This window comes from Cyclopterus lumpus, chromosome 19, assembly GCF_009769545.1.
Source record: "Cyclopterus lumpus isolate fCycLum1 chromosome 19, fCycLum1.pri, whole genome shotgun sequence".
NCBI lineage: Eukaryota > Metazoa > Chordata > Actinopteri > Perciformes > Cyclopteridae > Cyclopterus > Cyclopterus lumpus.
Window position 1 is genome coordinate 1958759 of NC_046984.1, and position 17024 is coordinate 1975782.

At 42.0% G+C, this 17024-nt stretch overlaps 1 protein-coding gene across 2 annotated transcripts; it reads right to left on the reverse strand.

The window, feature by feature from the left end:
• Positions 1-400: 400 nt before the first annotated feature.
• Positions 401-14678, reverse strand: lrrc45 (leucine rich repeat containing 45). 2 transcript variants are annotated; one of them, XM_034558537.1, is made up of 18 exons: positions 14562-14678; positions 12947-13251; positions 12282-12343; positions 12117-12187; positions 11122-11300; positions 10614-10742; positions 10268-10380; positions 8831-8889; positions 8627-8704; positions 7306-7441; positions 5702-5779; positions 5463-5574; positions 5293-5363; positions 5080-5172; positions 4377-4469; positions 2736-2909; positions 1823-1970; positions 401-1526 (listed from the first exon to the last, which is right to left on the reverse strand). In XM_034558537.1, exons 2-18 carry the CDS (start codon positions 13173-13175, stop codon positions 1327-1329), a joined length of 2025 nt encoding a protein of 674 aa, XP_034414428.1. In that variant the 5' UTR covers positions 13176-13251; positions 14562-14678; the 3' UTR covers positions 401-1326. The 2 variants fall into 2 exon arrangements, with proteins under 2 accessions (XP_034414428.1, XP_034414429.1); XM_034558538.1 differs by having other exon boundaries at positions 14569-14654.
• Positions 14679-17024: the final 2346 nt, after the last annotated feature.

The window sequence follows — 17024 nt, forward strand, 5'->3', positions numbered from 1 at the left end:
TTAATGTTTTTAATTTGTTGCCATGCCTGTCTGTGAGGCAGTGCAATTGTTCACATCTGGAACAGGTGTAGTCTTTGCAGTCAGGATTTAGAAACCTGCACGTACAACAATGACCTCATGGAAGTCATGGGGCTGCTAATCGATGGTCTCATTTTAGATAGGTGCACAACCAGACCAGTTAGAACGATGGTGAGGTTTCCTCCACAGTGACTTTCATAGGCTCCACATTATGGGAACCATCTTGACAGTGAAGGCTCTTTGGCTGTAATTTCAAGACCCAGTGACCTCATACATCCCCACCACACCAACACACTGAATATTGTTCATTTTCCTGTTAAGTAGAATAATAGACTAACCCAGATCAACTGCCAAATCATTCACACACAAAAAAATCACAATATTTATTTTAGAAATAAGCACATTTAATGATATATTAAAAAGAAAACGCATGTAATAAAAATCAGCAAAATGTTAAAAACACACCTGTAAATACACAAAATATCCATCAGGTATCCGATACAATATCAATGTATAAAACAGTGCATCCAGAGTTTAAGTAGGAGTTTCTTCATAAAATTATTCATAAAAACAGAAGACAACATTTTGTGAATCAGCCAGCAAAAAGAGCTAAAGACACGAGAGAGGGAAGCCTTTGGCAATGCTGATGTAAAGAGTTAAGACAGAGCTGTGGTTGAGGCACATGCAATATCCTTTCAACAGCAGTTTAGTCTCAAATCATATATCTTGCACTTGTAGACATTGTGAGAATGGTAGAGCTAAGTTCCCTGATTGGGTTTTTACCCCTTTTGTTCTTGTTGTTTAGAGTACTGTGTTGCTCCGTCATTTAAGAGAGGAGAATCTGGAAATACAGGATTTGGACCATCATGTTATTACGGTGTAACTATAAATGGACGTGTGACCAATAGAAGAGATTAAAAAAAACATGTTGTTTTGAAACGGTTAATAATCTCATCCACCAGGCAAACGTTTTGTTCAAAAACAAACAACCAGCAAAAAAAGTCTCTTTGACTGGTAGCTGCTCCTAGAGGCTGAATGTTCATTAGTCAGTGTAATGTCAGAGTGAAAATATACATAAGGCTGTCCGTCCCAGCAAGAGCATTAACGTACAAAATGTATCTAAAGATCTAAAAAAGCATCAAAGTACAGTATATCACAGGTAATATATTTTTCAACCCGTCATTTCTTGACTGGATCTGCACATTGAGTTCGGTATGTGCCCTCACACTCCAGACAATCATAATTTTATCTTGGTATTTGTATTCTTTAGACGGTCCTGAGCGAGTGAGGGCTTGGAGGCTGCAGCTGTTATTTCTTGGGGCTGCTGTAGTGTCCCAGAGGAGAGCCCTGCACGTAGGTGAGGATGGCGCTCTGCAGGTAGCTGGCTCGGTGGGCTTCGTCCTCCCTCATCCTCTGGATCTCGGCGTCTTTCAGCCGCAGCTTCTCCAGCATGGACGACATCTCGCTCTCTTTGTCGAGCAGCACCTCTCTGTGGTTACCGCTGAGTGCTGCAGGACAGCGGGCCACAGGGGGGAATGGTACGAAAAACAGGACTTCAGAAAATAGTTCATATTTCAAACAAAAAGCCTTTCAAATCTATAGCGTCGGACCCGGTTACAAAACAAAATATTACATTCTGTATCCTCTTGTATTGGGGCACGTCACAATACTGGTTTTAATACAATTCTTAAGAATTTTTTTTGAACTGGAGTAAATGACCTAAACCAAGATGGAATGTGTTTGTTTTGCACAAGGAAAACCTAAAAAGACTTTAGTGAAGTGGTGAGAAAACAGTGTGGAGCACCTTTAATCTCTCTCTCCAGAGCACTGATCTTCTCCTTGAGTCCCCCCTGTGCTGTTCTCTCGGCCTGTAAATGTCCAATCTGCTCCTGCAGCTCCACCCTCACCTGGCTTAACTCAGCCACCTTCTCCTGGTCCTTCCCCGACAGCTCCTGCAACAACATCGCCATTTTTTTCAGTGTGCAAATAAAAGTCTCATTCATTTTCTCATAGACAACTTGAGGGGACTGACAGTTCCCTCTCTTAAGACGGACATGGAACTCCCTCGGATGACTCATCATTACAAAAGATGAACAGCTGTGTCAGAGAGATCTGGTTCTTTGATAAAAGTACAAGCCTCTGGACATCAGAACTAAAGGAGGGAAACCTCAAACCTACGATCAGTCAGCTTAAAGTGACAGTTCACCCCAAAATCCAAAGTACATTAAATCCCTCTTTACTGTATATATATATATATATATATATATATATATATATATATATATATATATATATATATATATATATATATATACACACACACACACATACATATATATACACACACAAATATACATATATATATATATATATATATATATATATATATATATATATATATATATATATATATACACACACACACACACACATATATATATATACATACATATATATATATATACATAAATACATATATGTATATATACAAAAATATTAATATAAATAAAACACACACATACATCTGCAGACTTATATCTGACGATGTGACTTAATGCACACATCAGACAGTGATTTGCACATCATTCCTAATACAACAGCACTCGTTCATAACGCAAGTCTTTGGTGTGAAGGAGTCCCGTGTGGAATATACTGAGGCCTCCACACAGTGAACCTAAAGAGGCTTCCGGTGTAACGGCCGTCTGATGGGTGCTGACCTGCTGGAGCTCCTCCGTCCTGCGCCGCAGCCCGTTTAACTCCATGCTCTGCTGGCTGTTCTTGGCCTGCAGCTCAGAGATGCTCTGCTTCTGCTGGGAGCAGTGGAGCTGGACCTCCTGCTGGAGGGACCGCACGGAGCGAAGCTTCTCCTCCAAGGACGACACATGCTCCTGCTGCTCAGAGGAAATAAAAGGTGGTCTAGTCAAAACAAGGACTGGGTCTCAAACCTCAATACTGTTTTGGTACCATGCAAAGGTTTAATTTGGACAAAATTCATCTATATGTAACGTGTAATACAAATAATAAAAATGTATTTGAACAATAATCTATTGTCAAATGAAAAAAGGGATTTTGTAAAATAAACTTTTTTGTTTGAGGCAAGGGGTCAAAAAAGTACTGTTTGTTCTAAAGCTCAGGGATCATAAGCAGTTCTAGTCGTGAAGGTGATCACAGCCATTGTTTTCAATGTAATGATGCCAGCAGCTGTGTTGCTGAGGCTGCGGTCTGAGAGGATGACAGCGCAACCTTTTCTAACTGCAGCTTCCCAAGTTGCTATGGCCAGGAAAAACCTTGCAGTTGCCATGAGGGCTAATCAAATATGAATCGTGATTCTTTCAGAACAATACTTGAGTGTAGCTGTAAAATGAGTATGTTTGCTCCGTACCAGTGGGCTGTGCTTGGTTTTGGCTCCTCGGTTTTCAACATGGCGTCTCAAACGTTCTCATTTCGGCTCTGATTGGTTATTTTTTCTTTGCCCGCGATGGAATCGCGGGCAAAGCAACCTGATTGTTTTCACAGATTATCGGTCTTGTGTACCAGAAAGTTATTTGTATTAAAAGTTACCGACTGACGCTTTACGCTTCAACGGCAATCTCAGGTCAACCTTTTATCTCTACTCACTCTTTTTTTTTAATCAGCAAAGAGCAATGGAAAACATACAGGCCGCGGGCTTCTCATTTTAACGTGTTGAGTGATCGCAGAAAAATATGAAAGTCTAAAAGTATACTTGCTTAAATATAACCAGTATAGACACTATAAGAGGAGTCAGATTTGTTTTGACTAAAGCTCCCTGAGAGGAGATTGAAAATCCCCCTTTCTTTAGTAAAACTGGATTTAAAAGAAGATGAGACAAATCAGAAATCTGACAGAGCCCCCAGCTTTAGATTCAGGAAGAAACTTCTGCTATCAGAAGACTTTTTATATGCAACACTGAGACGGCTCCATTAACTTGAAATTGTTGTATGTGACTGTTGTGTGAAAAACGTAATAAAAACCACAGCCTTATCATTCAGTAAAGAACTGGGACTCAAACTAAAGACTCTTGTTATACGTTACAAACGAGACTGATTACAATCCCCACTGCGAGATCTGATCACCTGAGGGTAATTACCACTAAGTCACGAAAAAACGCAAATAAAATGAAAATGAGATGAGACACACGTGGCTGTGTGTCCTTGTACCTCAATAGGGACCAACGGAGTGGCGACTCTTCTCTGGAGAAGAGTTTGGTTAGCCTTAGTTACTCGCTGATGTTAAGGGGTAAAGGTTCAATCAGGGATTTGGTTCTGGATTCGACTCGTGGCACTAGTGAGGCTTCATAAAAAGCCTTCACAACTGCAGCGCCGATTTGTGAAACCCACCTCCTCCAGACGCACTTGAGCTCGCACCCTTCCCAGCTCCTCCTCTGCCTGGGCCCTCTCCGTCACACACGCCGCTTTAGCTTTACTCAGCTCCTGCAACAGACGGACAGTGAACAGATGGCATGGCGTTAGGAGCACAGGTAGACTGGAGCACAGCTCCTCCCGCTGCGCTGCATGCGGACGTACAGGGCCATGCTGTTGGATCACAGCAGTGTGAGGATGCTCATTTTACCGTGACCCCCCAACTGCAGCGTAGTCCGTTTTTACAACTAAACCCTTCGGCACCGAGGTGTTCCTATGTTCTACATTCCACCACAACTTGGACTGACAGGTGGGACATTTCCAGCTTGGAAAGGTGCCACCGTGTGGATTTTAATAATTGCGCTGCCTGAAAAGATACAGTTAGGGAAATTAATAACATCCCCCTTTAATAGACACAGCCTCCCCTCAGTCCTTGCCAGTGAACTTCATCTGCTTCTAGCAAATTATGCAAAGCTTGAATACGCTTAGGCATCTCAGTGTACTGGTATCTCCGCGTGGGTGCCTCTGATACAGAATTCTTTCATAGTTCAGTGTCATAAAAGTAATAATGATAATAAAGATTCCACTGTATTCTTTCACTATGTAAAAAAACAAAAACATGGCGTTTGGCTCAGCTATTGGGTGTTTATGTCTTTTAAACATGGAGACTCTCGACTCTGACCTCTTCCAGTTGTATCCGCTGGCCCTCCAGTTTGAAGATGCGTTCCTGCAGAGCCCTCTCGCTCTCTTCTAGATGTCGATTCAAATGCTCCACCTGGAAAGAAACCGAAACTTTTAGCACGTTATCTTGCCTGTGTTCGTAATTCCTACAAAAACAGAAATAAACAATAAACATGAATATATAGAGAATATGTATAAAAGGTCATGAGAGCACCTCCTTCTGGCGGAGATTGTCCGTGTCTTGCAGAGCTTGCTTGGACCTTCGCTTCTCTATATCCAGACGTTCTGTTAGAGGGTGACATGCAGGACGTCCGCTGGGTTTCATGGAGAAAAAGACATTCTCTTTGTGTGTTCTGTGAGTGTGTGTGTGTGTGTGTGTGTTACCTTCTGCCTGCGCTAGTTGGAGCTTGAGCTCTGCCGTGCTGTTGGTCAGCTCCTGCTTCAGCTCAAAGATCTGCTGCTGTTGAGACTTACACCTGCGCTCCATCTCCTCCACCTTAAACACATACAGCAGTGAGGCTCACATCGAACAGTGCTCACCAAGCAACGTGTGTGTGTGTGTTTGTTTGTTTGTGTGTGTGTTCCTCAGCATTGGTATCAACAATTATTAGTGCAAGACTTACTTTATTCATGAGTTGGGCGTTGGTTTCTGTCAGGTTTTGGATCTCTCTGAGGAGTTTACCTTCTCTGAGTGCACCGTCCTACAGGATGGACACACATCCTGGATGTCAAGTCCATTTGTGAATTGAATAACTAACACATTAAATGAATTACAGATATCAAATTAATGAAATTGTGGGGAAAAAAACATATTGAAATGTTATTTTTATATGTTTTTACTAGAACATTTGGACATGCTTTTCCCAACAACAGCCTGCCTGTGTGAATAGAACTGTAATCGCCCACTGTTTGAAACACTGTTTTAGTGTCTGTCTCTTTAAGTCCCCCCTATCAGACAAAGCCCAGTCTGTTCTGAATGGGAAAAACAGGGCGCACCCTTATAAATGTAGTTCTCAGGCTGTGGGTGGAGATACTCAGATAGGAGTGGGATAGAGAAATAGACCAATGTACTGTTTGTGCCAAAGAACCAATCAGGTGCAGTCTTTAGGTCTTTAAGTTTAGGCTGGAAAGCTAAAGTCATTGTTTATCAGATATCGAGCTGCTGGTGTTGTTAATATAAATCTTAAATATTGAATGTTCTTGTCAGGTTACTCGAGTTCAGAATAACAACACGTAGCAGCTGAAATATGTGTCTGCGAAAAGTCCATTGGAAAATATTCTGATGTCTGCTCCTGAAGTATAGATACGCGTCTCAAACAACAACACTCACGCATGTTCTCAGTATTTTTACATGAGGGAGGGGCCTTGGACCGTTGGACGGCTCAGTCCTATGAGAAGGGCTGAGGACATGGAATTCTTCTCCTCCTAGACAGTTCAGTGCCAATCAGCGGTCAGATGACGCGATGCGAACCTGTGACGAAATCTGTGAACTTTGCTTGTAGAGAGTTCTTCTCCTCTCAACCTGTGCGTTGTCAGAAGGACTTTTCTTCACTCTGACTGGTTTCACCATTGAGAGGATACAGATTACAAATGTCTTGGCATCTGGCTTGATGATAAATCGAGTCCATGATAGAGGTTCAAGTTGTACAGAAGAAGAGAGGAGGATTCCGGGTTGTTGGTAAATTGCCATCTCTAATTTTGCTTATTATTTACTTATAAGAATTCAAATCAATTAAATATGTTTTCATAAATATCAAAAAGGTACCAACACAAATATATAGCAGTCTTAGAATCTCATGAGTACATCTTCCTGTGTTTCCCAAACAGACCAGACATGTAAGTCACATCACGTGCTACATTATATGACAGATTATTCCCTGTGCTGTAACATCAGAAGATATTGAGGAAACCATGAAGTAGAAATATGTAATAAACAGCTGGAGTTATGATGTAAAGGGAACATTGGCCATTTTGAGAAACCCATTATCATGAGCCGGCGTGTCCCTATATGTCTCTATGTAGATTGAGCCTGTCTCCTCTTGGTGACCATGTGACTTTGAGTCACACACATATTCTCCTCACTAAATGTAGTAGCACATGTGAAAGCTCTCATGAGCAAACGGCTCATGCAGACCGCATATGAAAAATGTGTTTAAATCTGGTTTCCTGTACAAGTCCCACTTGAGGAACAGGGTGCAGCGTTGCCTCTCCTCCCACCTGGCCGTACCTCTTGCTCTTTCCTCCTCTCCCTGCTCTGTCGTTCCCTCTGTTCTTCTTTCTCCGCCTTCACTCGTGTCAGCAGTTCTCCCATGTTGTGGTTCTTCTGCTCGGAGAGCGCGAGCGCAGCCTCTGTCATCTGTAGTCTTGCACAACATCACATTGTGTGAGCAGCACATTGATGATTTGGAGAGGAGAAGATAACATGGACTTCTGCAGTAGGCCCGACATTTTTGCCGCATTATTTTATCTTCACTGGACTAGAACCTCACCAACTAGGGGGTCATTATTCATTCATAACCTGCATCGGAAACGTGACATTTTTCTTGAACATGACATTGAAATGGAATCAGATTGCCGTTAGGCTTTTGTGCTGATAGTAGATAGTTTAAATCTGTATTTCAAAAAATGTGCTTTATCGCATGAAAAGTTGTTCAAGACATTTATCTATAAATGAGGATTCTTACAGTATGTGTTGCACTCCGATGAAGTCATTTATATGAACGTTATTGTATCGGGTCTGCTCGGTCAACGGCATTTTGGATTGGCTCTGATCCTTCGGAGTAAACTTGAGTCTGATTGTCTCCTTTTTTTTGTATTAGCTAACAATTCAATTCAATTCAGTTTATTTTGTATAGCCCAATATCACAAATTACAAATTTGCCTCAGAGGGCTTTACAATCTGTACACATACGACATCCCTGACCTTTGACCTCACATCGGATCAGGAAAAACTCCCCAGAAATAACCTTTCACAGGGAAAAAAGGGAAGAAACCTTCAGGAGAGCAACAGAGGAGGATCCCTCTCCCCGGATGGACAGAAGCAATAGATGTCACGTGTACAGATGAACAGCGTTACAGAGTTACATAAACACATTACATGAATATGACAATGTATGAATGGAACTCCAATCCATAACGTACATCGAGGCCATTAAAAAATGTTGGATCCGTAAGTATTATTAAGAATGACAGGCCTCAATAACTCATCATCTAGTCATCGCTAATTGTTTTGTGGGGTATTTATACTGTACGGACCTTTTCCACAGCAGAAGGAGCTCATTACATCATAATGTGTGGAGGTGAACGAGCCGTCATCTGTTTAGCCGAGAACCTCCAGTCACTAATAATAGCTGCCTGATTAAATACTTGGCTTCAGAAGGGCTGACTCACTGGAGCGGTACGTACTGTAGTTCTTACTGGAGGCCTTCATACAACCATAAACTTCACTGAACATCTATGGAACTAAATGAAACAACGTCTATTACACACAACAGACTGTGCTGTTCTTCATACTGGGAATATTAAACAAAGGAAAATGAAATGCTTACTTGGCAGTGAGCGAGTTGACAGCTGACTTCCTCTCATTCAGAGCTTCCTGGAGTTGGCCTATCTGACTGGAGGTGGACCTGATCAGATGTGAAAGAGGCAACGAGGTCATGGCGACAAAATGTGAATATTTAAGGTAGATGCAAAGAGATTGTTATGTGCATTAACAAAGGCCAATGGCTGAACACAGTCACACCTCCACTCACCCTGTGGAGCGTCCCATCTCCTCTCTTTGTCTGTCTATGGTTTCCATCAGGCTGAGGAACTAAAAGAGGAGGAACAACCACAGCTTCCATCACACACTTTATCCTAAATCGGTCACACTTAAAGAGTGTGGAAGTTTCGTCCATGGGACCATCTGGAAGGGACGGCGGCTGTGTCTTGGAGGTAAAGCGTGTTGTACCTCAATAGGGACCAACGGAGTGGCGACTCTTCTCAGGAGAAGAGTTTGGTTAGCCTTAGTTACTCGCTGATGTTTAGGGGTCAACATGCCGACCAGAGGAGCTGGTCGGCATGTTGAAGTGTCCTCGAGCCGCACACTGAACCCCAGATTGCTCCCGAAGGTGCATGAATACGTGTGAAAGTGAATTAGTTTTCAGGTCCCGATGGGCACGTGGCACCTCGCATAAATGACGTGTACAGCGCTTTGAGTGGTCGGAGAACGAGTAAGGCAACTCCATTTATGGCAGAAATCAAATTTTATTAAAAAAAGACTGTTCAGAGAATGTTTAATGTGCACAGAAAGACTCTGAGAGGTCCGGGAAATGCAAAGCGTTCCCTGGTGCTGTTGGGCCTAATCAGCATCGTGTGAGCTTGTTCAACAATGGTTTGAATGTAACCAACGTACATTCAATGTATATGGAAAAGTCCCACACTACAGCTACAACAATAACACTTCTAATTCAAAGTCATATTCCAACCAAAATAGTGTGTGCATCAAAGAGGTCCCAAACACCCGTAGGATTCAAATGCAGCTCATTGGAGCCTGGTGACTGCACTTGGCATCAGTTTCTGCCATTCTCATTGAACCAATTTGACTTTGCTACCAGCAACATGCTTACAACACGCTGATGTTTAGCATGTTCACCATCTTAGCATGCTAACATTATTTAGTCAGTCGGTAGATAATTACCACAACCACAGCGAGTACAGCTGAGGCTGATGGAAATGTCACTCGTTTTGCAGGTGTTTGATAGAGAAAAGGTCATGGGGTCATCAAAGTCAGTAGGGTTTATCATCCGGTGACCATGAATGTGTGAAGGATATTTGAGAACTGAAAACATCCAGGATCCTCAAAGAACTTTGGATTCATCTTCTTGGGACCACGAACATCTGTACCAAATTTATGGCAATCCCTGCCCTTTATTGTCGAGATATTTCACTTAAAAATCTGAAATGTCATCCACATGGTGGTCGTCAAAGTCAGATGAATGCTTCCTGTGAGGACCGTGACTGTCTGAACACATTTTGATATTGATATAGATATTTTCATCTGGACAAAAGAGGAGGCCTAAAAACCTCTGTATCTATTGGATTCTCACGGGGATAAGGGGTCTTACTGTGATTCATATAAAGCCCTCAAACAGCCTCCCAGTGTTCATGTTCGGCCTCAGAACCGTGTCATTCCTCAGTGTGAGGGTTACCTGCCGACCCTTCTCCTCCTTCAGTGTCTGAATCTCCTTGCTGAGGACCTGGGTCCTGCTGCGGCTGTCTCTCAGGGTGGACTGTCTGTCTGAGTTGTGCCCTGTGGTCTGCTCTGAAAGGGTGGAAGAAACAAAAGAGCAGATAACAGATTATCACTGAGTAACATCTGTACCGCATTTAAGTCAGCCCACATCAGGGTAGTGTAAACACTTTCAAATTTAAAACATAGTGTTACATTAACAATCACAGATGGTACGTATTGAGGTATTAGTTCTAATGCAGAGCAGAAAACACATACAGTAACCGTAACCATGTACTTAGACACACACACACACACACACTTACCAAGAGCTTTGAGTGTGTCACTGGGTATGTTGTTCCCTGCCATCTCCAGCTGCATTATGCTGTTGTTCTTCTGCAGAGCCTCCAGCAGAGTCCTGCCACCCAACAGACCGATGTTGTTCCACCTGAGATCTGTAAACACAGTCGGCGAGGTCAGTCAGCACATATAGACCAGAATACAGGATCCATCTGATCCGTGACTCAAAGCCATAATACGAACCAAACCGTGAGCTTTGTGATACTTTTTTAAATAAAAGAACATCTGCAAGATCTTAACTAGAGGAAACTAATTACCTGTTTGATCACATGGAGATACAATCATAGATTATGCCCGCTACTATCATATGTATGAGCTAGTATTAATTGACAGTAAAACAGAAGTGATCTCCCAGCACAGGACCTCAGCTGAAAAGATGTTCTGACAAACAAAAAGACAATAACTTCAAGCAGGAACTTCGTGTCACTTCATGTTCAATAGATCCGTACCCAGTGAAGGGGTCATGTGTCTCACCCAGCGCTTGAACAGCCGTGTTGCGTTTGAGTGCCAGAGCGAGCTCGGCTGCTCCGTGGTGGTTGATCTGATTGTTGCGCAGGTCCAGCTGTGTCAGCGTGCCATTGGAGGCCAAACCCTCACAGAAGAGCGAGAAGGCTTCGTCCCACACCCCCAAAGCGTTCCACTCCAGCACCAGCCTGCAAACGGCGTGTGCACGTTGAAAGCAGTATGTGCTCTGTGTGTTCCAAAAGCCTTTCTAGGAAGAGGTTTTTGATCATATGTAGTAGTGGTCCACTTTGATTAAAGGACATTAACAGCATGTATTACTTGGACAATGGCCAGACATGGTTATGTAGCAATAATGGCAGCTCAAATTAGGATTGGTGATACGACATGAACAAGCAGAACTGACATTCTTGAGTTCTTAAGCATAATTAATAATGGATGGATAGTATATATTATGAAAAGACACCATGTCTTTTTATAATATATACTATTAATGGTAGTAATAATAATAATAATTATTATTATTATTATCATTATTTTTAAAACATCTTATCAAATATCTTCCAAAAAATATATTAGTAAATCAGTTTTTTTATAACGTTACTAATATACATTTTAATATTTCAATAGTAACATTGAAAACACATATTTGTCACGTTCTGAACGGTCTTTCTTGACCTTGGACGTAGTTTAACGAAGCCACCCTTACTCAACGTCCCCTTGTTAGCCTTCTCTTAAGCTTTCTCCTCCGGCTTTGGAGATGTTCCATACTGAGGTCATGTGATGACAACTGAGCAAACTACATCAGCTGATGAAGAATGCAAGACGTGAACGAAGGCACCGCAAACAGCTCCTAAGTGGACCTTGAATTAGGAATATTTTATACGAAATCCTATTATTTGATATTTTATGAAATTCCATTGCACAGTGAAATAACCCCATACAGCAGCCTTCAGCTGACATTGTGAACACATTATGGGCGCCCTAAATGAAGAGCGTTGTCTCACCTACGCAGAGTCTTGTTTCGTGACAACAGCTTTCCCAACACCTCGGCCCCTGTCGATCGCAGATTATTTCCCTGGAAAAAATATTTTTGCATCAACCACCTATTCTCATGAAATGAAACCCATCAGGGTCTGAGACGATGGACGGTCTAGCTTTGCGGGTGTTACCTTGAGATCCAGGACTTTCACGGTAGTGTTGCCAAACAGTCCACTCAGCAGTACTTTGGCACCTGAGAGTCACACACAAGCGTCAAAGCAAACGCCGCTTTACACAACATCATCAGAGTCAAACCAACAGGGATTATCACAGAGCTCCATTCTCCCAAAACTATTGCAAACACATCAATGAGCCACACTGTTGCACTGGGTGACATGTTCCTTCATTACCATGAACGCACTGGAGTTGATTTTGATTTTGACTCAATCCAACACGCACCTACAGTGGGGCAGCAAGTGTGGATAAATCCGCGGCAGAAAATAGTCCCCAACAAAAGGATTATTGCCTCCCGTTTGAGTAGTGTTTGTTAAAACTACAGAAATATAACTGAGGCTTTAAAAAAAACGTTATACCAATAATTTAAGTTTAAAGATTTACGTCTTCAGTAGGAGCCAATGGACTATGACTTATCAATCAATTAAATGGGGATTCTACTGCACCATATGCATATGGAACATCTAAAGATGCATCAAGCATATATTTGCATGCTAATTGAGACCTACTGATCAACTTACAATACAATGCAATACAATACAATACAATACAATACAATACAATACAATACAATACAATAGGTTATATGGAGGCTGTTTCGATCTCAAGGCTTACTGCACACCTTCCTCGCTGAGCATGCAGTCACTGAGCAACACCTCTGTGAAGACGGTATCCTTTTGGAAGGCCCTGGCCAGCACAGAGCAGGTATCCGCAGACAGGCTCTGTCCGCTCAGGTCCAGTCTGGAGCCCGGAGCAGCCCTGCTCTCCTGGAGCTGAGCCACAACGCTCTCCTGAGGCTCCACCCCGCCCTCCTTACACAGACGCAGGTACGTCCGCCTGAAGCCCTCCATCCTGAGTCACCAGTCTCGCCTTCTCATCAGAGAAGCACAGCGTTGTCTTTCTTTCCTCTGTGACTTGTCCTGTTGACTGGAAAACAAAAGAGTCAATATGCAGATGAAAATGGTTGGAGGATTTATCCAAAAATGTGCTATTCTGATTATATTTATTAATATTTTCAGTCATGCAAAAGAATGCCAAACATTCTCTTGCAGCTTTAGAATTCTGAGGATCTGGGGCTTTTGTTTTTATTGATGTAGTTGTAAACTATATATCTTTGTGCTTTGGACTGTTGGTTGTACGTAACAAGACATTTAATGACCTCAACCAGGCCAAAGAATTGACTTTGTCAAATCAACAGTTAATTTAATAATAAGAAATTAATTGGTAGTTGTAGCCCTATTATTAACTCAGCGTTTAATATAATTGTGGTTATAGAACTGCAAATAATTTGTTCAGGAGACTGATGATACCATTCGAATGGTTCCGTCTGTCCTGCATCAAGTACAATAAAACTGCACTTAAACGGGGGTTCTCTGTGCTAGACTTGTGTTTCCACCACGCACAGAGACCTACGAGCAGCTCCTTCCATCAGTAAATACGTGGAAGTAGATGCAAGAGCACTGCAGAAGGACCAGGGTCAAAGGGCAGTACCCAGCTCCCTTTAGGAGGTCACATTGCATGAAAGGCTTGTGTGTGGCGGAGACAGTGCTTCCTCATTACTGAGTTCACTCCCAACAGGACCGTTTCAGATTAGGAATACAATGCAATGCTTGATCATGTGAAGACTGCATTGACTGTATCCCAGTCACGGTGATGGGTTAGGGTTATAATTTAGAGATAACCAATCACTATACACGAGCATCAGTTGGCATCAATTAAAATATCTGGCAAATTACACAAATCTAAACTTGCTGCTGCAACTGAATGGAGCTGATCTTCCAAGGTCTCCACTATGACATACAGTACTGCGTGAGGACGCCGTAACATACACATGTAAATCTACCCGACATCACTAGAATCACTTCTTCAAGTCGGCAACATTGAAACTAAAAACAAGAGCATATAATGAGACACTGGAACTTTAGCTTAGCTTAGTTATGTTAGCTACTTAGCAATGAAATAAACGCTGTTTGGTTGCATCGTATGAGCCGAATCCAAAAACGGCTTGTATTACATTAGAAATGTGTATGGCTAATATGTTCATGGTATGCATCTTGGCGATAAGATAACTAAATTGTGATTTGCCACATTTTGAATGAGAGTCTCGCCTCACGTTATCGTTACAGAATCTTCACGCGAGTTAAAGTCTCGTGCAAGACTATCAAATGGCTAACTGACGTCGAAATTACGGGACTTTAACTGAAATAAAAACAATGATATTTTCAGACAAAAAATACCTCAAACCTCAGCGACTTGAGTATCTTGCTGGCAGTTATTGTTGTTGTAGACAGCCCAGCTGACAGGCAAAGGAAGCCCAGCGACAAAGTAACCAGGAAGTGCATGTCGGCGCAAAGCATCATGGTCAGCGTAGTTCCGAAAACGTGAGCCATTTTCAGACATCAACCCCTCGAAATAAAACAGTACTTAATCGACCTCAACCAGTCGAAAAATCAACGGTTTATATATGATTATTTATTATCATGTCATATAACATTATCAATGTGCTATTTTGGATTGGAACTCAAATAGGAAATAGTTATTACATATTGAACCAGCAGACGGCGAAACGGTTCGCCCAGACGCAGAACAAGTAGCAGAAGAAGAAGAAGAAGGGACATTGAAAGTGGCCGAAGAAGAATTAAACAAGCATGGCGGGGAGCATACACAACACGGCGGCTCCGATAACTAGTTCTCTATCGAAACTACAGTCGTTAAATGGATTGTTTGCAATATATAAAAAACAAGGGCCGACATCTGCAGACGTGTTAAACACACTGAAAGAAGTGTTACTCAAGGGTAATTCGACAGGTCGGAATCAGGAAATAGGTGTCATGTCATCTCTGGTGAAGCTAACAGTGAAATGTGGTGGTGTCACTCCTTTCAGAAGCCGGCGTGAAGAACCCAAACCCACGAAAGAGGAAGAAGCAGAGCCTGAAGATGGGGCACGGAGGGACGCTGGACAGTTCTGCCAGTGGGGTGCTGGGTAAGCGTTGGTCCGTCCGTGTGTGTGTGTGTGTGTGAGAGAGAGAGAGAAACAATTCTCCATCTGCCAGCAATAACTTGGAGAAACGCTATATGTCTACATTATATTTAAATGTATCGAGACTTAAAATACTGACTAAAGAATGTCAGAATCATCCCCAAAGTGAAAATTGGAGCAACAAATCAACTGATTCTAGCTTCTCAAATGAGAATATGATCTTGTTTTCGTCAGTCTTCTCTGACAGGGAACTCGATATCTTTTGGGTTTTGGATGGTTGGTCCGATAAAATAAAACATGTAAAGGCCGTGGACTCTGCAGGGCTCAACTTTTTATGTTGGTTACCAGATTCTGGTTACAGAGAAACTCTCCAGATGTGCAGCGTTGTCTGCTTCTGGCTATAACATAAACAATGTCACACATATATAAATTGTTTTTATTTCCCGCTTGTTGTCCTTATTTTCGATATGTTAAAAAGTAAGTTTCCACTGATGCCAAGAATTAGTTGCACATTTCTCAAACTGTGGCCATTTGGCAACCTGGCAACTACATGCTGACATGCTTACTAAATTAACCATAAATCGGTAAATCAATCAATAATAAAAAGAAGAATGATTAGTTGCAGCCCCGCCTCCTAATGTTGTTATGTCTGTGTTGGATGTAATGAACGTGGCCACCTCTAGGGGGTGCTTGAAAAGAAAGAAAATAAATGTACTCTTTTATTGATCCCCGTGGGTAAACTCTTCTCTGCATTTGACCCATCCTTAGTTATTAAGGAGCAGTGGGCTGCAGTGAAGCGCCCGGGGAGCAACTGGGGGTTCAGTGTCTTGCTCAAGGACACTTCAACATGAACTAATGGCTAGCAGGGATCGAACCGGCTACCTTACGGTGACGGGACGACCACTCTCCCCACTGAGCTACAGCCGACCCCCAAAGCTAGAAGGGCTTTGCTAACACTGTCTCCATCTCTTTCAGTTGTTGGTGTTGGGAATGGCACAAAGATGCTCAGTACAATGTTGGCTGGTTCTAAGGTGAGTTTATTTGCACTTGTTTAACCAGTAAAAGCCAATTGGTGTATGCAACGAAGCTAAAAGAGCTTTATTACCAAAACTGTCAAAGTGTTCATCTGAAACAAAAGGATAAGACTTGTGGATCTGGACATTCATTAGGATCAACTCTATCACAGTAGGACCTGGTGAGCAGCTACAACGTAATTTATGCTATGTTACATTATGGCATTTTAATTGCAAACAATTTGAAACAAGAGAAACTACCCAAAAAAATAATTTTAATAGATGTCATGTGTACGAAAGGAACAACATAATTTCCAAAACTCTAAAATATAATTAGCCCAACATTCTGTTTTTGGAGCAGATTAACACACAATGTGTCTTCAGTTACCACTTTTTAAAATTGTCTCCACGTACAAGCTTCCCCAGTTCCAAACTTTGGGATCTTTCTTGTCTAATTTACAAATGCTTGGACATCCACCGTATGCCAGAAATAATGCATAAAGCAACAATGCCGGATAAGGGGCAGAGCGAGAGACGACATATGATGGGCTTTTGATGACCACATGTGACCAAAACAGGACGATGCAGTTTTAGGTTATTTTCTTTACCCATATTTGGAACAGGGTTCAATTAATATCATCTTGTTTTGGGAGTTTCTCTGAGGACCAAATGACACTCGCTCCCGTAATGTGAGCAGTATGAGTATT

What these genes read in the sequence shown, in the direction of transcription:
- lrrc45 (XM_034558537.1), bottom strand. Translation starts at nt 13,175, where the DNA reads ATGGAGGGCTTCAGGCGGACGTACCTGCGTCTGTGTAAGGAGGGCGGG. An exon ending in CCAACTAGCGCAGGCAGAAG is followed by an intron (nt 5,364 to 5,462) that starts GTAACACACACA and finishes ACCCTCTAACAG; the next exon opens with AACGTCTGGATATAGAGAAG. An exon ending in ACAATCTCCGCCAGAAGGAG is followed by an intron (nt 5,173 to 5,292) that starts GTGCTCTCATGA and finishes GTTTCTTTCCAG; the next exon opens with GTGGAGCATTTGAATCGACA.